Source organism: Barbus barbus (genome assembly GCF_936440315.1).
Source record: "Barbus barbus genome assembly, chromosome: 28".
Classification (NCBI taxonomy): Eukaryota; Metazoa; Chordata; class Actinopteri; order Cypriniformes; family Cyprinidae; genus Barbus; species Barbus barbus.
Genome location: NC_136756.1, coordinates 9,410,471 through 9,435,478, shown reverse-complemented (window position 1 = coordinate 9,435,478; position 25,008 = coordinate 9,410,471). Strand labels below are relative to the sequence as shown.

At 38.8% G+C, this 25,008-nt stretch overlaps 1 protein-coding gene across 2 annotated transcripts in view; it reads right to left on the bottom strand.

Moving 5' to 3' along the window:
- LOC306848767 (proprotein convertase subtilisin/kexin type 5-like) overlaps positions 1-25,008 on the bottom strand; it is a 40,405-nt gene that overhangs the window by 8,351 nt on the left and 7,046 nt on the right. For both annotated transcript variants that reach the window (XM_079383527.1, XM_079383528.1), the window contains exons 5-15: positions 24,710-24,786; positions 16,053-16,141; positions 14,632-14,804; positions 13,114-13,326; positions 10,806-10,906; positions 9,946-10,049; positions 8,137-8,254; positions 7,871-8,059; positions 7,558-7,694; positions 583-708; positions 391-493 (exon numbers count right to left, since the gene is read on the bottom strand). In XM_079383527.1, coding sequence (XP_079239653.1) covers positions 391-493; positions 583-708; positions 7,558-7,694; positions 7,871-8,059; positions 8,137-8,254; positions 9,946-10,049; positions 10,806-10,906; positions 13,114-13,326; positions 14,632-14,804; positions 16,053-16,141; positions 24,710-24,786 — 1,430 coding nt within the window. The remainder of the gene's footprint in view (positions 1-390; positions 494-582; positions 709-7,557; positions 7,695-7,870; positions 8,060-8,136; positions 8,255-9,945; positions 10,050-10,805; positions 10,907-13,113; positions 13,327-14,631; positions 14,805-16,052; positions 16,142-24,709; positions 24,787-25,008) is intronic.

The window sequence follows — 25,008 nt, the reverse complement described above, 5'->3', positions numbered from 1 at the left end:
GTTATTTAATTTACAAATATTATTATTAGATTAATTAGTAATTAATTCTAATTCAATCTGAACTAACCTTGTTATGTCATCAAAATATGGAATTTAATATCAGATATTTTAAGACACCTATTGACCTCTACAAAAAGGCACTGCATGGATATGTGAAATCATTTAATTTCCTTATTTTTGTTTCAAATGTGCACATTGGTTCTACCACATGAGATTAATTTTTAATATTTGTTTGTATAAGTTAATGCATCAAGAAAAAAAAACAATGGGCATTATATGTTAAAAGTTTATAAAAAAGTAGTTTAAATTACAAAAAAAAAAAAAACGCACACACACACACCAATCAAGTGTAGCTATTAAGATGTACTGATGTTATGAAAAGTTGTGTACCTGGTGTTGTTCTTGAACTTGAGGAAGTAGTGGAGGCAAGTGATGCACTGCTGGGGCCCTGGACCCTCACAGCCGTTGTCACCACACTCAGGGTGGCACGAGCCTTATGTGAGAAAACAGAAACTGATCAGTTTCCACAGTGATGGAATATCCACATTACTCAGTGATGCACAATATAATTAGAGTACTTACCCACATACTCCTCACTGTACTCGTCATCAGGCTGAGGCTCTGCCAGTGAGCGGGGCTTGTCACTGCGGAACGAGTACGGATGCACGGAGGTGCCATAAAGTATCAGAGACCACTCTTTCAGCTTGCCTGGAATGAATCACAAGTCAGTCGATGTGCAATGAAATGAAACCCTCATTTATAGAACTAATATTTCTCAGCCTTACTAATTGGAAATGGTTATTCACTAGTATCCCAGCATCAGTAGCCTACTTAAACTAAACAAAGACTGATGAAATGATAGCAGGATTATATAATTTACGATTAATATAATTTTTCATAATTAATTATATGCTATTTATAATAATTCCGCCAAATATAATACACACAATGATTGTTTTGGGTTCTGCAGATACAATTCCTTAGTTGTATATATGAAATATATAGAAAAAAAGTTTCTTAGGCTCATCAAGGCTGTATTTATTTGATCAAATAAACTCATTAAATTTTGAGATGCACTGATCAACCAGCCAGTGACCAGAATTAGCGGTTTTTCCGTATGATCGACCTGGACCTGTGACCCGTCGGTCAGTCTGCCAATTCAGAGTCCATTTTGACGTCAAGTGAGAGAGAACTGTACTTGCCCGACCGTACAAGAAGCTTGATTAAAATGTCAATAACAAAAATAACTAGGGAAGCACTGAAACTTGGCCAACAAAAATTTTCGCGCAAGAATGATTGTGATAATATAGGTAAGCAAGCAACATTACATGACCAAGACGTTTCCCCGAATATCAACACGATTGCAATTACACACGAGTACACTGATTTTATACAATAGTAGTTCAATAAACGAAGTTAAAATGAAGTGACTTACATTTTAGACACAATATTGACTCTATTTACTGAATTTCGCAAACGAAACTAGCTCCAATCAAAGCCACAGCAGAACTGTTGTTCCCTTTCGAGGGAACTTCGAACTGCGTCCTCTAGGGGTCGCTATGGGGGAGCGCCGTCAGCGTGACCTGTGTCTGAAGCATACATACAAAAACACCACATGTTGGCCGGGACAGCCTATGACGTCACTACAGGCGCGACCACAGTATAAAGGGGCGCTGGGAAAATACGTCATTAACTTCTTCGTCTTCAGTGACTGTTTTGTTTGAAGCGTGCATTCCACTGGTACGAACGATTTTTCTACTCTACTATGGCGAGCACTAACAAGGCGTTTAAGAAATGTGTGCATCCGTGTCCTCGTTATTTGACACCTGATGACACGCAGGATCTTTGCGTCTTTTGTTTGGGCGAGGAGCACGCACGCGATGTCCTCGAGGGGACAATCTGCGTGCACTGCGAGCTTTTTTCCATGAGAAAGCTCCACTCTCGTCTGTCTCTCTTTTCAAGGAAGGAGGGACAGCCGTCTGCTTCCCGCGGTTCAAGACCCACTGATGCTGAGGCACAGAAGAGAATTAACTTGTGGGGTTCGCAGGAGGAGCTGGCTGATGAGTTAGAGAGGGGGCTTTCCTTCTCGCGCTCGTGCAATCTCGCTGACATCATCTGATCCAGCGGCTAGTGCTCTGCTGGGTGATACCCAGGAAGAGCAGGAGATGTCTGAGCGTGAAGAAGATGAGACTGAGCCCTATCAATCCTCCTGCCCTGCGTATGATGAACTGTTAGAGGTTATGGAACGCGTCACGGCAAGGCTTGACTTGCCGTGGAAGGGGGCAAAGATGGTGGCACCACGGGGTCGTCTCGATGAGCGTTATCTTTCTGGCCATAACCCCCCAGCTCGAGTGAGCCTCCCATTTCTTCCTGATCTCCATGCGGAGATTGAGAAGGAATGGAAGAAGCCGTTTTCTTCTCGCATTCATAGGTTTCAGCATACCAGTTATGCTAACATTGAGGGGATGCGTGAAAACGGCTATGAGAGGATGCCCCCTGTGGAGGAGACGCTAGCCAGCTATCTCTCTAAGGGTGAGACGTCCTCTCTCAAGGCTCCCTCCTTGCCATCTAAGCCCCTTCAGGAAACATCTCACTTAAATGGCAGGACATACGCAGCAGCAGGTTAGGTTGTCGCTTCGTTGCACACGATGGAGGTGCTTCAGGCGTACCAGGCTGATCTGCTGAAAGACCTGGATAAGGGTCAGGGCTTGTCGCCTGACGAAGTAGCTGAGCTGCGCCGCACCACGGATTTGGCTCTCCCTGCCATTAAGCAGGCCGCCACTGCTATGGGCAGGTCTATGGCAGCCATGGTGGTAACGGAGAGACATCTGTGGGTGAATTTGGCAGATGCTGGGAAGAAAGAGAAGGTCTTTCTTCTTGATGCTCCAGTCTCGCCTTCCGAGCTTTTCGGTACCTTCGTCGAGACTGTGGTCGAGAAGTTTAGCTCAGCGGCCTTCAGAACCTTTATCCCAAGAAAGTCCAGGTCTAAGCCCGAACAACGCAGGGGTCCTGGCCCATCTCCATCTGGGGATCAGAGATGGGCACAGAAGGCTAGTGTCACGACTCGTGCCCCTCCCCCACCTGCGGGTAGGGCTAGAGGGAGGCGCAGGTCAAGGAGAGGCAAGCAAGACCTGAGGGAGGTGATCCAGACGAGGTGTCCTCAACGCTCTCGTCCGGACCAGAGTAATTCATAAACATCTACTCCCTTCCCTCAGGGGGCCTGTACATCTGCCCTCATCTTCTCCTCTCTAATTCCCCTGCAACCACTGTCAATTCCACCTGACCGAGTCTAGGTGGGAGCCTAGGAACCTGCGCTTTAAGAAAATTGCAGTCTCTGTGACAGGACTTATGATGTTTTGGTTAAGTTCTATATTTCATAGAAACTACCTTACTGATGGTCCAGACTCGACTCTTCGGACTTCGCCTCCGGGACTGATCTCATTCGCAGGAACCATGGATAGGTGAGTACGATCCAGTTTTAAGAAATCACTGGTATCGTTAAGCCATTCTTTGCAGTTTCTGGAAGACCTTTGTGTGTGTGTGTTTCACCTCTTGCCTTCGACACAGTGCAGTGATGACCTCACTCGTCGATACTAGATCCAGGCTAGTATGAGAGCCCTGTTTCCGGCCTCATACCCCTGGATCGTGTGGCCCAGTCATAGGTTTCTGTGGAAAGAGCCTCCTTGGTCATCAGGTCTCCAGCACTACAATGCCTAGGACCTGCGGGTATTTTTACATCTGTTCTTGGCATAGGGACGCCTCTTTTTTTATAGAAAGGTGCAGATGATCTGAGGATATCTATGTGCTATCTCGGGGACTGCAAAAAAAAAAAGAAAAAAAAAAAAAGGGGGTGTAAGAATCTGAGAGTCCGAGTTCCCTCTCAGGCTGAGAGTTGAGTTCTCCGCTCTCCAGAGTCTGTCATGGTAGTGCTAGTATTGCTCCCCATACTTAGAGGGCCACCTTGTACATACTGCTCCCTTCCTGCACCCTATGCTCTACCTGGCATTGCTCCCCTCACTATAGAGGGTCACCTATGAGCATGCTGCTCCCTTCCAAGCTCTCCTTATTGGTCGAATTGGCATTGCTCCCCTCACTATAGAAGGTCGCCTATGAGCATGCTGCTCCCTTCCGAGCTCTCATTGTTGGTCGAGCTGGCATTGCTCCCTTCACTATAGAAGGTCGTCTATGAGCATGCTGCTCCCTTCCGAGCTCTCCTTGTTGGTCGAGCTGGCATTGCTCCCCTCATCTTAGAGGGTCTCCTATGAGCACGCCGCTCCCTTCTGGGCATCTGATGTGCTCTCCTTGTTGGTCGAGCTAGCATTGCTCCCCTCACTTTAGAGGGTCACCTATGAGCATGCTGCTCCCTTCTGAGCTCTGCTTGTTGGTCGAGCTGGCATTTGCTCCCCTCACCTTAGAGGGTCATCTATGAGAATTCCGCTCCCTTCTGAGCGCCTGAGTTCCTTCTCACGCAGAGAGTTAAGTTCTCCGCTCTCCAGAGCTCTGCCTTGCTAGAGCTAGCATTGCTCCCCTCTCTGTAGAGGGTCACCTATGAGCATGCTACTCCCTCTCGAGCTCTCCTTTTTTGGCCGAGCTGGCATTGCTCCCCTCACCTTAGAGGGTCACTTATGAGCATGCCGCTCCCTTCTGAGCATCTGAGTTCCCTCTCATATTGAGAGTGAGGTTCTAAGCCTTGGTAGAGATAGCATTGCTCTCCTCACTATAGAGAGTCTCCTATGAGCATGCGGCTCCGTCCAGTGCATCTGATTGGTGTTTACAAATCCATGTTATGGTAAGTGCGCATGCTAGTCTCTGTGCACTTTCTAAAAGCCACGTTGTGGTAAGATCGCACACCAAGTGTTTTTGCGGTCTTTCTAAAATCCTGTACAGTATGGGTTACGCGCTGTGGCTTCGTACCCATTCTTTGAGTCGGTCAGGCCCCGGGCTCATCTTGGGCCCCACTCCACCTATGTAGGTGCTGAGTTCCCTCTCATTGAGAGTTAGGTTCTCCACTCTTCAGAGCTCTGCCATGGTAGAGCTAGCATTGCCCCCCTCACTTTGAGGGTCACCTATGAGTGTGCTGCTCCCTCCCAGGCATCTGGAAGAATTCAGCTCTGTGAATCAGCTACTTCAGGTTGTTAGGCCTCTCTCTGCCTCCCTGTTAAGTTGCTCTCCTTGTTGGTAGAGCTAGCTTTGCACCTATGAGCATGCTGCTCCCTCCCGTGAAAAATTTTCAAATCCATGATATGGTAAGTTCGCACGCTAGTCTCTGTGCACTTTGTGAAGGCCACGTTGTGGTAAGATCGCACACCAAGAGTTTTTGCGGTCATCCTGTATGGCATGGGTTACGCGCTGCGGCTTCTTGCCCATTATTTGAGTCAGGCCCGGTTTCATCTTTGGCCCCACTCTACCTATGTATCCCCAGTGATACTACTTGAACAGGGTGTTGCTACCAAGGATCTGTTGAGACAGTTTTTTCAGCGAACTCTTGCAGAACAAGCAGTAGCCCCTGGGTGACAGGCCAAGACTTAGTTACTATCATAGGCTCTTGGTCGTATCCCCTTAAAGGAATCTCTTCTTCTAATTCCAAGCTTTTGAGCTCTACCCTGGGTCCAGGAGGCCCGGCCCCTGACAGGTAAGTACTGGGGTATGCAGCTCAGGTCTTTGGCCGAAGGGGATAATGTCACTGACAGCCGTCGTACCGTCCCAGGGGCAACTCCCTTAGCCGGGTAGAGTTGGTACTTAGTGCTCGCCTTTTGTGCTTGGCTTGCACTCCCCTCAGCATGGCGGCGTGGGTATTCTGTTCCCCATAGCGACCCCTATAGGACGCAGTTCGAAGTTCCCTCGAAAGGGAACGTCTCAGGTTACGTATGCATCCTTGGTTCCCTGAGAGTAGGGAATGAGACATTGCGTCCTCTAGGTTCGGTGCCATGCTTCGGACGCAAGCTTCAGACGAAGAAGTTAATGACATATTTTCTCAGTGCCCCTTTATACTGTGGTCGCACCAGTAGTGACGTCATAGGCTGTCGCCGGCCAACATGTGGTGTTTTTGTATGTATGCTTCAGACATGGGTCACGCTGACGGCATTCCCCCATAGCGACCCCTAGAGGACGCAATGTCTCGTTCCCTACTCTCTGGGAAGCAAGGTTACATACGTAACCTGAGACATTTTTCTCCCAGCAACACAGCGGTGTTTTGTTACTGAATGAATCCACGTTTTTAAACAAATCGAGTGAGTCAATGATTCAGCAATCCATTCACAAAGACAGTCACTTGCCTCAACTGTGAATGAATCAGCTGTTTGAATAAATCAGTTGAATGAATGACTAAATGACTCACTCATTAAACAGTTAATGCTGCCACCTACTGATGGTTTGGTTTCATATTTAAAGTATCATTGCATTTTTTCCCTACATTTCTTATTTGTATTTTCAAAAAATTATTTAAAACATTAATCTCTTATAATTATTTATGCATTTGCAATTGCATCTCAGCTTCATCAAAATGTCTGTGCCACTTCAGATGCAGCTTTTGTGTTTCCTGCAGTGGAAAGATGGTGTTACTTGATACTGATTTAATTAGAATGGTAACAACTCTACAGTTTCTTATTTTAACTGAATTAATTGAAACAATGTAAGAATTTTATGTGAAAGATGACCATTTAATGAGGAAAAAATTACCAATTATAAACACAGTGAGAAATGACATCTGTTTTGTTATATGCAGCAACTCATTTTCAGTTAATTGTTATCCTAGCTCTTTCCAGTCACAAAGCACTTTATTTTGAGAGTTGTTTAAGTGAGAAAACATCTGTAACTTAGTCCAGATTGGGAGAATTGTAATGTTTAAGAAGTAAATTTCCTTGCATTGAAAAAAAAATGGATTTTTGTTTGTATATGCTGTCAATTATAGTTCTTAGAAAGAAAATTGTAATCTGCAAAAATTGGTATCGGCAGGTCACACCTACACACAAAAAAAAAAAAATCAAAAAAGGAAATCGGAACCGGCCAAGAAAATTGCAATCGGCGCATCTCTGATTATTATTTTTTTTTATGAAATCTCATTTTTAAAGAATGCTGTTTTAATGACATATCTCGTTATTACTAGGAAATGAGTCGTTAAAACACTGTATTTTCTTGTAATAACAACATATGCCATATGCTATGGTTTTCCCATTATAGCTAGATTTTATATTGTTAAAACGACATATTTTGTATGTGACCTGACAACAGAGGAAATAGACATCACATCCAGCTTCGATATTCCGCCTGCATTATTGTTAATGGACGATTGCCAACGTTAACAAAAAATTTGGTTCAAGTTGAAATCTCACATCAATTAATTAACTTCTATTACACTACCTGATCTGTTCAAATGTAATGATTGTAATCACCGCAGTAAATGTTGGTACTGTGGTAGTAGCAGTAATAGCGGTACATCACACAACCCAAAAGTTTATATATATTTGTGAAATCACCTCTGTGTAAGACCATGTGGTGTTTTAAAAGGTGAAGGAATGGCTAAAGTAACAGGCAGTGTGTTTTGCTTGGAGAAATTACCTGGTGCTTTCTGGCTCCTGAGTTGGGAAGGAGAGTCATAGATCTCTAGTATCCAGTCTCCAGCAGCTTTCTCTCCCCAGCAGTGAGTTGTCATGAATTCCCAGTTCTTAAAGCCCTCCATTGAGTGATCAAACAGTCTGCAGTTACAATAAACAGATGCAACATCACAGCACAAAAAATGCACTTAAAAATATTGGAAATCTGGGAATTCTTCCACTGAAATTCACCAGGGATAAAGACCAAACCACAACATGCAGTATTTCTATCAAAGTAGCCATTTACTGAAGATTAGTGTGTAGTCTGTATATTGTACCTATTTGCGAGCAGCTGTGACTTTGTCCCTGATGGTGACGTTAGGTTGATTGACAGGTCTCCTCGTCGCGGGTGAGTAATTGTTATACGCACAACCACATGCTCCAGATAAATAACGTGATGGTTTGCATTATCCGTGCAGCCTGTTGCCTTGTATACCGAACGAACAACATGCTCTGGACGGATGGTTCTACGGGAAACAAATCTATATTTGTTATGACTTACATAACAATATAAATGTGACCTGCTGTTGGATGTTGCATATACCTGATTTGTTTATCAGCATTCTCCACACAGATGTGTTGTGGGGGAACCTGTTTCCAGCGCTCCGCCTCTTTCACCATAGCCTCTGCGTCCATCAGCCCAAAGCCATACAGGTGACTGACTGTAAGAATATTTACAACTTAACTGTTCAACAAAAAAATAACAATATGCACACAGATTTAGAGTTACTATGAACACCAGAATTACCATCAATCATGATGCAGATCAGTGCTATTTTAGTATCATTGAAACACGATTACAGGTTTTTAAAATATTGAATTAGTTTTTATTTTTATATTTTTCATTTCATTTTAGTTCAATTTTTAGTAGTGCTGTCAAACGATTAATCGCATCCAAAATAAAAGTTTGTTTACATAATGTGTGTGTACTGTGTATATTTATTATATATATATATATATATATATATATATATATATATATATATATATATGAATAATACACACTCATACAGTATATATTTTGAAAATATTTACATGTATATATTTATATAATTTATATTTTACATAAATATATTTAATATACAAATATAATTTTTTTCTTAAATATATACATGCATGTGTGTGTATTTATAAATACATAATAAATATACACAGTACACACACATATGTAAATAAAAACTTTTATTTTGTATACGATTAATCGCGATTAATCGTTTGACAGCACTAATTTTCAGTAATTTTGGGGTGTATTTTGGCCTTCTTTTTTTTTTTATACATCGATACAGATTTGATTAATTTTTATTTCTTTTTTAGCTGTAGATATTTTAATACATTGTTAAACTAAATAAAAATTAGATATGACGCCTTGGCAACTAGATCATAAACTTTTTATATTTAATATTTTCCCCCATCTTATTTCAGTTAATGTTTAAGTAATGAAACCGATTTTTTAATGGTTTTAGTTTTAGTTTACTATAAAAACCCTAATCCTAATCCTAACCCTGGTGCTGTTGGAAAATGTATTGTTTTATTGTTCCGTGTTGTACAGTCGCGAAAGCCTGAACTACCTTATTGGGCTTGAACGGTCAAATACACACACTTATGTGTCAAAAGGCGCGTCTTTGGAAGTATCCTCATAAATACATTCGTTTATGTCTTAAGTGAACGTAAACAGTTGAGAAAGAAAATGCATGTGTGTCAGTATATTAGATCTGTGCATTCAGTCTTGTGACAGCAGCCTAATAAACCTGCTGCTGTCATTAATGTTAATCAAACAACGAAAGAGAGAAAATCTCTTGCTGCTCTCGACTGAATAACTTATGTCATTTTAATAGGAATAAATCTATATTTAATTTATAAAGAGAAGACTATGCAGTGTTTTTTGTACATAACATACAATTGAATTAGTACTTTTATTTATTTCTAGTGCTTGAAGTATTTCACGTAGGTCTAATTCATTTGTGTCCTTGTTCGGTTGTAGTTTTTTCCCTATTTTAATTAGTTTCTTTGCTCTTATTTTATCACTGTTTATTTGTCTTGAGAGTTTTTTTTTTGTGGTATTGAAATTGTTAGAATATAAAAATGCAGATATCATAAAAGCCTTACTTAAAGCAAAAATAACTAAATTGTGATGTCATTAACGTGAAATAAAATGACTCATATCGTGATATAAGATTTTGGTATTTTGCCCAACCCTACTCTGGAAAAAACCAGAAGACTGAGCACAATAAAATTAACATCTGAATATTTCTGGGTATGCTGTGTTTCACACAAGCATCACTTCCAATCTAGTGGCTAAAACAAGACAGGGCAGTTTAAAGCCTGTTAAAAAAGAGTTTAAAAAGGCTGTTACCGTTATAACCAGCAGCATTGGTTTTCCAGTCAGGAGCGCTGAGATGGCCAGCACGAGATGTCTTCACTATTATGTGCTGCACGTCTCGCCATGTCAGGAAAGAACTGCAGAAATAAGATTATTGGACATTTGAGACTATGTGACCATTTGCGTGACTAAATATCTCCAAACTGGATTTTTTAAAAATCCAATTATTATAATCCAAACAATCACATTGGCCGCAGTTTTCATCTGTAGTTCACAAAGTCTCATTGCCTGGATGTCTGGTTGAAACATTCGCTCCCATAATTCACTGTGCACAGTGGGATCAAACATCAAACCAAAGAGAGATGGATGCCATGTGTCCCCGAATATCCCCCCGAAATATCGAAACAATCTAACTCCGTTTGGTTCGCTGCATTGTGCTGGGAATATACAGTCACATGGCAGCCATATGTCAAGGTTTTCCTCAATTTCCTGTGTGAAATCAGACACAGTTGAAACTTACGGGAAGCACGCCGCTCGCTACACAGCGTTTAGAGTCCCAGCATTTTGAAGGGGCCTGGATTTTTCTTGCACTTTTGAAATAAGGGATTGATGTTCTATAAGGACTAACCATCCAAAAATGAACATACTATGAAAGTCAATGTCTAACGTCAACTGTTTGGTTATCAACATTATTAAAAATTTTAATTTTGGGGTGAACTATACCTTTAATTCAGAGGGTCAGTAAGAGTGTGAAAAGTAACTAGAGAGTATAACATAACACCTTCGTGATTAGTGGATAGATATGCTAATTCCACTGAAGTGGCCTGGAGCAGACACTTCCACTAAACAGCTGCTAGAGAAATGAGAGCATACAGTAGTTTCCTTCCACTTACTTGGCTTCAAGAGCAAGAGCAATGATCCCTGCCGCCATCGGCGCTGACGCTGATGTTCCAGTGTGACTGTCTGTGCAGCGCTGCCTCAGATCAGTCGTGATCTAACAGGGGAGACAAAAATAATTCAGGTTATTCTTGTGCTTTGTGTTTCCACGTGTTAATCTGTGAATAAAGTGAACACGTATTGACACTGCAAGTGAGTAACATGACGTGAAGTAACCATACTTGACCGCTCCTGTTATAATACACAACACTGTCTACATTGCAAGTATGTGATAGACAGCTTTGTTTATTCTAACAAGTGTGTTCTAGTTTTGTTGCATTGCATTTTTGCATTTTGTTATTTGAGTTTACTTTTAGTTCACTTTATTTTTTATATACATATAATTTTTTGGAAAATTACTACTTTTTTTGTATGGTTTAGAATTATATAGTGAATTAATTTGCATCCGGTCTCACACAGGGCCACAAACCGTTCCATCTGCTGCTTTAATCACACACACTATACTTAATCCAAAAAGAAATATTGCAGAACCTAAAGTTTTATTTGTTAAATGCACTTCAGCATACTGGAGTACTTACTGACAATGAAATGTGCTATAAATGTGCCATTGTGCTACGCTTAGCAGTAAATTACCACCACTTTGGGGCATCTGTGAAACAGCAGCATGGACTGGATCCACTCAGATACTGTGTCAGTATCAGTATGAAGTTTGTGAGATTCATGCAATAAAATCTTTGAAATATATTCAGTTGGATCAACTAAATGAGACTCTAATTTCAGCTGCGTGATGGATTTCGGATTTACTCGGCTCTAAACATCAGATACACAAAAACCGTGTGGCTGGTTGATTTATGAGTCAACAACCCCTTCCTGTCCAATTGGACAGTTATGTTTTTTTGTTGTTGTTGTTTTTTACAATAGATCAGATCAGAAGTCTTAAAGTCCCAATGAAATCAAAGTTTTTTGGCTTTCAGTATGAATATGTTAGCCTTCAGGTTATCCATAAATTAGTGTGCTCCAAAACAATTACAAAATGTACATTTAGAAGACATAAGCATTCAAATCTTATCTCAGTCTCAGGTCCGGCAGGAATTGTCGGTGGGGGGAGTGAATAACAAGCGCTCTCTCCACCCTCAATACCACGACTGAGGTGAAACCCTTGAACAAGGCACCGAACCCCCAACTGCTCCCCGGACGCCGCAGCATTGGCTGCCCACTGCTCCAGGTGTGTGTTCACTACTGTGTGTGTGCACTTGGATGGGTTAAATGCAGAGCACAAATTCCGAGTATGGGTCACCATACTTGGCCACATGTCACCTCAAAATCAAAATCAAATTTATCTTTGTAATAGTTGCCTTTAATGACAATAACTCTGGATGGGTTGATAATAACCGTGTGTAAATATAAGTGATCTAGTAAATGGACAATGTTGCGAAAACTTGAAATTCAGTGACCTATAATCTGAGCTGAATTAACTGAAAACTGCAGGAGATCACAACAAAGAGACGTGCTAATGTCTGTAACACTGGGCTTCAGAATGTAAACATGTATTGCAAAAAGAGTTTGAAAGCCGGTGTGGAATTTCACACGTCACTCTGAGACAAGCTGAGAGACAGGGAAGAAGCGTCGCTCTGTAACTCTCAGAGGAGTGTTTAAAACTGTGTGTGGGCTGTAAACCACAGCGGTTAACACCAGGATGCTCTCATGACACACTGACCAACAAAGCAGACCAAACATACATGCATGGTCAAAGAAACTAATGAAAATGCATTAGATGTATTTAAACGGCAATACATTGGAAAAAGGATGTGAGAAGCATCTCTACTTCTGAAGATATTTTGCAGTTCACTGGTGTTTAACTTCCAAAGGTTTCCATAAATATTTGAATGATTAAATGTGCTTCAGCTAATTTTTAGCAGATTAATATAAAGTGTCCACCCATTTGGGGAAAAAACGTTTATTCTAAAGCCACAAGCCAAAAACAAAACTTTCTTTCTTCTGATAAACACAAAAGAAGATATTTTGAAGAATGTCGGTAACCAAACAGCTGACGGTAGTCAACGGAAGTCAATGGCTACCATCGATATTTGGTTACCAACATTCTTCAAAATATCTTCTTTTGTGTTTAACACGAGAAAGAAACTCTTACAAGTTTGGAACAACTCAAGCGTGAGTAAATGACGACAGAATTGACATTTTTGGGGGAACTGTCTGTTTAAAACCAATTAAGCAGCAGGCCTGTTTTATAAGCAGCAAGTTTACTCAGTGCTGAAGATCTAGTTTAGCATCTTCTTGATAACTTACGATTTTACGGTCGTAGTTCTCTCCGCTGCTGTAGGTGGTGGTGAGGGTGGAGGCGCACTCTTCCAGATACCAGGGCTTGCGCCCGCTCTCTGCCGTGCTGCTGATGGATATTGTGTAGATGCTGTTGGTATAGCCATCACATGAACAGTGATCGCGGCTTCGACCGCCATTTCCTGATGCCCAAACAAAGATTGAGCCCCGTCCTTTCCTGCCCTGTGAAGAAAAAAAAGCATAAGAGCACATTGTTTACCATGAAATAGGTGCTTTTTAAAAATTACTGTTTACAGTACTTATTACAGAAATATCCCTCCAAGAGCAACCTGGGGTTTACGCTCAAGAGAACAAGGGTGATCATGGCTGAAAATTTAAATAAAAAGACCATGTAAATATGAAATAAACTTGAATAAAAATTTCACCTAAATAAATAAAACATGCACACACACACACATATACTCATACTCATATTAAACCCATTTTCCTTCCTTTACAACCTCCTTTTTCCATTTTCCTTCTCATTACTGTAACCAACAAATAGATTCTATATCAATTAATTAGTGTTATTGTGGTATTTTTATATAATATTATTATTACAAATTTTAAATTAATATATATTTTAAATACATATATTTTAATAAATATATTTTTTCAATTTTCATTTTACTTAAGTATTACTTAAATTTTAGTAATTGAATCATTATCATTAGTTTATTATATTTCTATTTAGCATATATTTATATTTATTTCAGACTTAGTAATTTCAGTATTTAAATTAACTTAAAACTTAAAATATTGCCTAGCCAACTAACTGAAATAAAATAAGTTTAAATGGTTTCCTATTTTATAAAAAAAATTATAATAATAGTTTTAATAACAATAAAAACACTGGTGGTTAAACTACATTAACTTAATTTAATTAAAAAAAATACATATCCATTCAAAAAGTTCATCATTTCCAGACTGATTTTCATTGCCATATTACAGTAACATCATCCAGATGCATTACGACAGTGAAAATTGGTCTCAATTCTAATAAGACAAATAAATAAATATAAACTTTTTGTAACTGATTGACAGCCCTACTTGAAACACTTCAAAGCAGGAACTAACAGCATCAGGACAATATAATCTCCAAGCATTAATATCCTCCAGCCTTTTCTGATGAGAGGAGACCAGTATTACCTGATGTCTATGAGTCTCACATAACTGAAACATGCCTAAACCACTCCAAACACACCTTTGGCACAAGATACATGCCAATTACTGACTGCGACTCATGACTCAGGGAAGATAAACTAAAATCACGTTCTAAAGTTCACTGGCGTAGCAGGTGGTGAGTGTGAGAAGGAAAGGAAAACACCCTAGGTGGGCCAGACTGCTGGAGAAACGTGACTGATGACCTGAAAATTACACTTGCTGATTTATGAACGCCACATCATATGGAAAAAGACAATTTCAATTTCAGGAGAAACACAACACACATTTCATATAAACTTCTAAACATGCTGAGATGATTCTTACCAGTCTGATGCCGTTTTCAAAGGCCTGTCTGGCGAGGGAAGCGGGCCCATCCACGGTTTTGCCATCATCATCTGGACCCCAGCTGGCACTGTAAATATCTATGTGCTGAGGGTGTAGACTCAGTGATTTGGCCTCTACCATGTCTGTCACATCTCCGTCCAACATGCGGACACCTGCAGGACAAGCGGGAAAGAAAACCTCAGCAGGGAAAATATATGCAAGGCACTAAAGATCAGTGTATCAATGACTTCCAACAGACGTGCAAAACTACACATTTCCAAAATGAACAAGTCAGGGGATGTCATCTAAAGCCCTGAATAACTAGGCTTGGATGTTTTAGAGGGTGTGTATACATATGCTGAATTCAAAAGGAACAATTCAGTTGTTGTTTTTTCAACAAAGATGCATTAAAATTATAAAGTTACAGTAATGGCTTTCATAATATTACAAAAACATATTTCAAATATGTTTTTTAAATGTTATATTAATCAAAGAATCCCGAATAATGTGCATCATCTTTTTTTTTTTTACAAAAAATTAGCTGCACAACTGTTTTAAAATGTATTAATAAAGAAAAAGTTATTTTAAATTGTGATAATATTTCACAATATTACTCTTTACTGTAGTTTTGGTAAGCATAAGAGATTTCTTTAAAAACCTCTGAAAATCTTACCAACCCTAAACTTTTGAATAGTGCTGAATATGATGTTTTCTTACATTCATAAACAGCTACATAGAATGTTTGTAGATCGAGTTTATAAGCCGTTATATTTTTAAATTGGCATTACGTCTTGGCAAAAGTCCCAACTTGTAAAAAAGGAGCTAAATTAATTTTGTTGACTTCCAAAAAATTGACAATCTATAAAAGACGTCTGTACAGGTTTTCAGATATAGAATATCAGTAGAATATTAGAAATATTAGTTTCCGATTTAAAAAATATCTTATCCGAGTGATTTCAACTGGCAACATCCAGCAGAAGAGTGTGTTTACTACCAGTCAAAAGTCTGGATACACTTAACTCAAATATTTCTTTTGATTTCTTAACTTTCTGAACTAAAGCCTTTTCCATGAATTATTTTATTTAATAAATTCAGCCCATGTATGAATTCCTTAGCAAAATTTCAATATTTTAATTTTCATGAATAATTATTAAATTATTACTAAATGGACAAGTTGTACAGTGAGCTGTAATCTTGTCATAGTAATCTAGCGACTTTGAAAAACATGTATATAAGCCAGTTTATTTAATGTAACATTTTTGGTCACTACAATTCATGTAGTAATTTTTCTTATTTCACACTTTTTACTGTTGTGGGGTACTGGGTGCATTCAGGAGCACTGTATGCGCGCGAGAACAAAAGGCAGAATTCCCAGGTACAGCAGTGATCTAAATCAGACGGTGACCGTCAGCCACACTTACCCCCAATCTTGGCATTGTAAGCGATGCCCACTGTGCAGTGGGAGTTGTTGGCGGATGCTGCTACTTCACCAGCGCACCTCGTGCCGTGCCTGAACATAACACATCAGACGATAGTGTTAGTACTGACACACATTCACTGACTGCATAAACACAGACTGGGGACCCTTACGCAAGCACAGGCACTGCTGCTGACCTATTACACACTCGCTACAGAAGGAACACAGAAGTGGGCAGGATACAGAAAGAGAGAGAGAGTGAAACAGCTGGGCTGAAACTAAACATGTGCTTCCATGGCTAACAGAGCTAAAACACAGCGGCTAAATATTTGAAATATTGAATGAAAACATTTGAGCGGTTCCTCCGCTTCAGACGCAACGTGGATACATTCCTGACCCAAACTAAACCCACATAAATCTAATACAAATCATCCGCAAAAAACACACTAAAACGCTCACTAAAGACAGAGACAAGCAGATGGAGAGAGATTCGGCTGTGGAACCTCCAGCAGTGAACAGCTGCATAGAAAAACTCATGCTACCATGGTAACCACCATCTCCAATCTAAGCCATTTAAAAAAGAAAACAAAAAGAAAAAGAAACAAAGATTGTAAAGATCCATAGCAGCACCAGATCCGGGATGAGACCAGGGTTCGGTCACCATCGCAACCATAAACATTTAAAGGTCAAAAGGTCAAAAGGCCAGAGGAACTCCCAGGTGGTCTGTGGACTCCATCCCAGTGCCAATCCAATGATTCCAGACTAAAACTATTCCAACCATTATCCAATACTAAAACATTCCATTGAAAATAAATGTACGATAAAATCCAAATAACTGACCACTTCAAGTCTACATTACCGTTCAAAGGATTGGGGCTGTTAAGATTTGTATGTTTTCAAAAGAAGTAACTGTTTTGTATTTGAATTTATTCCTGTGATCAAAGCTGAATTTTCAGCATCATTACTCCAGTCTTCAGTGTCACATGATCCTTCAGAAATCATTCTGATATGCTGATTTGCTGCTCAAGAAACATTTCTTATGGTTATCAATGTTGAAAACAGTTGTACAGCTTAATATTTTGGTAAAGATTTGACTTTTTCAGCATACTTTAATTAACAGAAGGTGCAAAAAACAGTCTTTGCTGTCACTTTTGAACAATTGAAAGGATTAGTTCACTTCCAGAATGAAAATTTCCTGATAATTTACTCACCCCCATGTCATCCAAGACGTTCATGTTCATGTTCACTGACAAGCTACGCAATATCGCATTCATTATCGCAAATGAATCGCCTGCGATAATGAATGTGATATTGCGTATCTTGTCAGTGAACTACAGCTCTGTGTATTAAACGCTGCTCCATCTGAAAGCAGGTTATGGAGATTTACTGCTAATCACAGAACCGGCTTTACTGACGAGTTGCACATGACAATTGCATGCGATTAATTGCACAGCCCTAATATAAATTTGCATTTTTTTTAGAAAATGACCGATTGTTCCGCTAGATAAGACCCTTATTCCTCGGGTGGGATCATGTAGAGCCCTTTGAAGCTGCATGGAAACTGCAATTTGGACCTTTAACCTGCTGATCCCCATCGTAGTCCACTATAAAGGAGAAAAATCCAGGAGTCTTTTCCTCAAAAACCTTCATTTCGTTTCGACTGAAGAAAGAAAGACATGAACATCTTGGATGGTAAGGGGGTGAGTAAATTATCAGGAAATTTTCATTCTGGTAATGTAATGGAAGTAATAATGCATAGTGGTCGACCGATATATCTCCAAGGTCGATATATCAGCCGATATTTGGCACTTCTCAAATATCGGCATCGGAAGTTTTTCTGTTTGGCCGATGCGTTTGAGGCGGGACTTTTATTTTGACGGCGCTGAGAGTGGCAGAGGTGACAAATAGACATTTAATTTCACAAACCTTGCAAATTTAGTAGAATCCAGCTGTGAGATCTTGTGAAGTGTGCATGTGTATCCTGCATGATCGAGTGTGTTGTGCATGATGGTCAGTACCGGAAACGTGCTGGAAATGCGCGATCAACAAACTTTAAACTCATGGTTTTAAATTATGCTGCGCTTTATGCATTTGCCCACAGTCATATTCTTGTCATTTACAAACGTGCTGTATGTAAAATAACTGTTACCTTGGCTTTATTTGAACAATATGATTCCCAAAGCACACAAACTACCCAGAATAAGTGTCCTGTTAGTTGCAGTGTTTACTTCCTTTTTAATTCTATTTTTATTCAATATTTATTTGTGAAAAATACTTTGTCATCTAAAGTAATAACGGCTATATCAACCACCGTGCTTTCCAAGATATCGGCTGTCAAAAAAAAAACAATATCGGTTGACCACTAATAATGCACACATATATTTAATGCATCCATGGTGAATAAAATATATATATTTTTTAAATGTGCTGACCCCAAATTTTTAAATGGTACTGTATAAGTTCAGAAAAAACCCTGAGTCAATATTTTTGTTGATTTTACTCTAAATCAGGGGTCAGCAACCTTTGCGCATTAAGTGCCATTTTTCATTTTTCTGGTTAACCACTGTGCTTTTGACTAGCAATAGGAAGTAGCAAATCATGGTTTATAACTGTCATGTAAACCAAAGGCTATTGGTGCAAAATAATAATATTAAAAACTTACTTTTCACCCCAGCTTGCTGTTTCCATTGGAAATATGTCAACACAGAATATAAAGAGCTATACACACATATATATAGCGCATCCTTATGTTACTTTAAAGCTAAGCGAGTCAGTCAGGAAACTAACTAACTATCAAGTTTAACTTGTTCAAGACTGTTCAAACTAGCTATGGATTAAATTATATATAATTTCAAGGAATTATATATAAAAAAAAATAAAAAAAATTGTGAACAAGCAGTTTTTCCATTCAATGTGCAAAATATAAATGGAAACAAAATTTATACCCACTGGGGAAATCACTGTAAGTAACTATTTATGCTAATGAAAAATGTATCCACCTCAATCAAACATTATGCAATATCCCAAAATTAGCATAAAACTATACAGATTGCTTGTTTGATGGTGTCTGTTTGCATTTTAACCCCTCTGCAGTCTCTCACTATTTCATGATGAAAATATCTGTACTCAACATATTTCAGAATGTTTTATGAAACCGAGCTTGCAGCTTGTACCATTAGCTTTCCCATAGTTGTATTATTTAGGCGTAAAAACAAAGTGTTTGGTCATTTTACACGTCATTCAGACAGTCTTTTCCTGTCTAGCTGACTATATGCCAATAGTCAAAACCCTGCTCTGAGAGACGAAGTCACATCTGCTAGCAGAATACAGGTCAATGAGAAAACCAGAAACACCTGAACAGAACATTCCAGCATTTCAGCATTTCCAGAACCGCACAAGACACTGAAACCTTTCCTACGTTCCCTAAAAATAAACTGATAATCATATTATATGTAACATAAAACCCATTTATTATACAGAACATACACTGTCCACAGCCACACACTCATGATGTTGTGCTGCACATTTGACAATCATACAGCCTAAAGGTCCACTGAAAGTCTAGTGCAAAGCCCGTGTTCATCTGTCAGATATATGAACGTCCCATATTTACAGTACAGCTGCTTGGTCACTCAGAACGACTCCCGGCGGTGAAGCTCACGGTCCAAATCCACCGCAGGGAAATAAAGACTCACATTACACAAACTATCAGCAGAGGAACCAACACAAAACATTCCATCACATAAAAGATCAACAGCTTGTGTAGGATAGTGGCCAAACGACAGGGGAGACTTTACTGAATCACTCAATAAACCCAAAAAAACAGTCATGGTCAGAATTATTAGCACCCTTGCTAAAACGAGTTCTGATGTGCAGAAAATATAGTTCTGATGTGCAGAACAAGATTGTTGAGCTTCACAAAATAGAAATTGGCTGTAAGCAAGTAGCTAAATCATTGAAAAATCAGCATCACCATCAACCACCATCAGGGTAATAATTAAGAAGTTCCAATCATATAGTTCACACAACAATTTAAATTATGCCTTGATTTGCTCACCCTCAAGCCATCCTAGTGAATGGGTGTTGGTATTTGGAGGAGGGGTTAATAAAGGCCTTCTGAAGTGAAGCGATGCATTTGTGTAAGAAAAATATTTCCATATTTAAATCTTTATAAACTGTAATCTCCAGTGTTGGGGGTAACGCATTACAAGTAACGCGAGTTACGTAATATTACTTTTTTCAAGTAACTAGAAAAGTAACGCATACAAGAAAATATCGGAGTTACTTTTCCAAATAATTAACGTCAGTTACTTTTTTCCCATTTATTGACTGACAGTGCGCTGTGTGAACATGCTGTTACTGTAGTTCTAGACTAAATGTGAATGTGCATTTATTCATCCCACTCGCAAAAAAACAGATTTAGTATTCATCAAAATGAATTAAAACAGTGAAATGCAAACTCAGAATATGATGCAAACCTGCAATAATGAAATATGTTAAATAACACAAATGTATCTAATCCCTTTTTTTTTTTTTACAAACGCTTATTTTGTACTTCTAATTCATGACCGGTGTTTTGTTTTGCTCTCTCCTCTGCACTTCTGTGTTCGTCACTTCTCACTGGAGCTTACACTATGCCTACATCCTCCATCATTCACTAAAAAACCACTCTCTCATAAACACACGTACGACACACAGTTTAGAAAGCTGTAAATATGGAAATTTTCATGTGGAGCACTTTTTATGATGGATTGATGCGCTTTTTTGGGCTTCAAAAGCTTGACCCCCTTTCACTGCCATTATAAAGCTTGGAAGAGCGAAGGCATTTTTAACATAACTCCGACTGTATTCGTCTGAAAGAAGAAAGTCATATACACCTAGGATAGCTTCAGGGTGAATAAATCATGGGAGCAATTTACATTTTTGGGTAGACTATCCCTTTAAAGCCACAAGAAAAAAAAAAAAACATCTGCTCTCATTCAAAAACAAACTCCAGCATACTACTGGAACTTCAAACTATGTACAGATGAAACTAAAAAATGAACTTTTTGCCACACGTGAGATGGGTTTAAAAGGATGCAGAGAGATAAAAAAGTACCCCATGTGTACAATGAAATATACTGCTTTATCTTTAATGTTATGGGCCTTTTTTTCTGCTAGAAGTCCTGGACATGAAGAATTTTAGCAAATAGCAACAGATACAAAATCTAATTCTGCTCCTCCCTGCTAGAAATCCACAATTGGGCCACAGTTGGATATACCATCAAGATAATGATCCAAAACAAATCAAAATCAACACAAAAATGGGTCACTGAGAACTGAAATGAAGGTTCTGCTAAATCCATCCAAATCTTCTGATTAGAAGTTCAGAACTCTATAGAAAACAAGTGGGGTGAACTGAAGAGGAGAAACATCAACATGAAGCTGGGAATCTGAAGAATGTGGGGAGATTGTGTATGAAGAAATGGTCTCTGATCTCTTCAGGCCTTATAGGAAAGACTCAGAGCTGTTATCTTGGCAAAGGAAGGTTGCAAAAAGTATTAAATATAAAAGGATGACAATAATTGTGTGGAACTTGTAATAGAGAAAAATATTTATGTTATAATTAGACCCCCCCCCCCCCCATTTTCAATATAGTTGTTGGTACATTAAATTATTATTCATTCAATGTATTCATTAGTAAATGTATTATTCATTATTTACAACAAATTTTTTAAAAATCATATTTGATATAAACCCTAATCTGACATTTTATGTAATAATAAATTGTTATACACAAATAATACTATAAATTGCTAATTATTAAAGTACCTTATAAATGTAATATTTTGTTTATTTCATTTAATTTTAAAAAGCTTTTATTAGATATAAAGGCAAAATTAAAAAGCTTTTATTAGATATAAATGTAAAATTATGAAATTATAACCTGAACAGATGTTAGCCAATCATAAAGCAGGACATTTACATACGCAACTCTTAAAGCCACAGTAGCAAAATCAGCCCATTTAATTTCCTGCTCAGAGGGAGCTGGAAAGAGGCCATAACTAAATTTTGTTTATCGCAAATAATCTATAAAAATATAATAAAATAAATTAGAAGCAGACTTTGAGAAAATAAAATTGTAGAAGAAAATGTAGGATATACCAAATTTAAAGTAGTTAGTTGCCATATAGTTGTCTATACTTCCTTTATGGGGTGAGAACTTTTGAACCTTCTGCACTCGAAGCCTGACAGAGACAGAAGAAGCCAGGGCAGGAGGTGGATGGTATTCTATAGAGCGTGTCTATACATGCAGACCTAAACCTCCCTCTCCGTCTCCAACACACACTTCCTCCTGAAAACAGTGACAGCGTCAAACACTCCCCTTTTCCTCGGGCCACGGAAATACTTCTAATGGGGCTCCTGAAAGTGTAAATTAAGAAGGGGAATAGTGCTCACGACAGCAAAACACTCATGCATATGTGCACTCACATACAGACACCTCCAGATGGGGGTTTGTGGAGCATTTAGAGGTGTCTGATACAAAGTATATTAAAGTATATTAAAATCACTACTACTATTGCTTATTCTTAGGGATAAGTATTACATTTCAGCACATAACTCATCCTGCACCATTTGAATCATATCTTAAATCATGCAGATTAGAGGAGAGGTGTGCTACCACTTTCCTAAAATAATAATACAGTGGGAAAATCTTATAGGCAACGGAAAAGGTACATAGAGACTTGTTGAACTCTGGGATAAATATTTGACCATTTAATTAAAAAAAGATGTGTTTTCTTTACATTAAATGTAATGAGAATTGGTGGATTAGAAATGTGCCTTTTTGTCATAAAAATGGTCCAAAAAAAAGCAACAATTTACACAAAACAGGGTTAATATTGTTAACTAAAACTAAAATTATACAAAAAAAACAACAAAAAAAAAACGGAAAAGCTGAATTTAATAGCTGAAATTAAATTAAAACTCGAAACATTTAAAATGAACAAAAATGAGAAATGTTGCCTCTGCAAATAGCTTACATAAGTTGAAGCTAAAACCAACTAGAAATAACCAAAACTGAACTAATACTACAAGAAAAAATTATTAAACCATAATAGCAACATTTAAAATAAAATCAATAAAAATGACAAATACTTCAAACTGAAAGAATGAAAAACTGAATTCAAAATCTGAAATAAAATATTAGATGGAAAAAAAACTTGAAAATTAAAAATGCTCATTTCAAATAATAAAGGAAGCAATAGCAATATTAATAGTAATATTTAAAAAAAATGACATTTAAATAAAAAAAAACTCGACTACAAATGTAAATGAAAAAAATGAAAATTAAAAATTAAGCCAATACAAAATATTAATAGAAACTAATGACATAAATATTACTAAAATAACACTGCACAATACATAATTTCTTTGTTTTGCTTTAAAGACCAAATGTGACCAGTTTGTAGAAATTCACTTTCAAATATATCACACCAGATTATTTACAGTAATTTTATGTTGCTTTTATGATGTCTTCTTATATTTTGAAAGCTATCCGTTACAGTTTATAGCTTTGTGAACATTCTTGAAAATTTCTACTTTTGCTTCTAGAATGGCACGAGAGTGAGAAAATTCCTGTCATTCAGGGATGCTTTAGTGAAGTGAAGTGACATACTGTCAAGTATGGTGACCCATACTCGGAATTCGTGCTCTGCATTTAACCATCCAACGTGCACACACACAGCAGTAAACACACACACACACACACACACACACAGCAGTGAACACACACACACCGTGAACACACACCCGGAGCAGTGGGCAGCCATTTATGCTGCGGCGCCCGGGGAGCAGTTGGGGGTTCGGTGCCTTGCTCAAGGGCACCTCAGTCGTGGTATTGAGGGTGGAGAGAGCGCTGGACATTCGCTCCCCCCACCTACAATCCCTGCCGGCCCGAGACTCGAACCCACAACCTTTGGATTACGAGTCCGACTCTCTAACCATTAGGCCACGACTTCCCAGTTTACTCTATGAAGGGAGCAGATGAGATTCAGTTTTGGATCATCAATTGCAGAATTGCATTGCACTGGAGCTCCACGCAGAAACAGCAACGGCACAGAGGATCAGAGCCCGGGCCAAGCTTTCAGTCTGAACGGTCCAAAAAAATCTGCAGAGCCATCTGGCACCGGCTCACACACACTGGTAGAGTGGCAGCCACAAAAACACATGGGGCCTCCACCCACTCACCAAACACACCCATATATACACACACAACAAACCAAATATCAACATTCACCAAACGCTTCCAAATACACACTGATCTTGTGCCAACATTTCCACACACGCATAATCTCTCACAGAAAGCTAATTCCAAAAATCCCTTTTTGTCAAACAAACATACCGAATACAGTTACTTCTACACACACCGACTGCAAGCCAAGCGCCGTATTTACTCATACACCTAAGAAACCCTCAAACGCACAGAAAGCAAACTCCAAAAACCCACATTCACCAAACAAACATGCCAAACACCCTTACTAACACACAGATCAGAAGCCAAAAACCCACATTCACACACACCACAGAGAGGACTGTATAAACAAAGCCTTTCCAGGGTTTTAATGACCTGATATGCTCAAAGAGTTGAGCGCGTGCATGCGTAATGAACTTCACTCTTACTTGTTCTCATTACTGGCATCATATCGGGGCATGGGATCCACGTCATTACCGTTCACATCATAACTGGCCTCATTATCCTGCAAACAGATCAAAAGAAGAGAAAGACACATGAGAACATGGTCAAATGTAGATTTATCCGTCCATTATGTGAATGTGCCAATTAGGACACTTTAAAAAATGCTAAAAGTGAACAAACAGTGCATCGTTTTTGGAATGTTATATATGAGCATGTGAATTTGGACATGTACTCTCAGGACAGAGCTTATATAAACACAAAAACATCAGTCAATATACACATA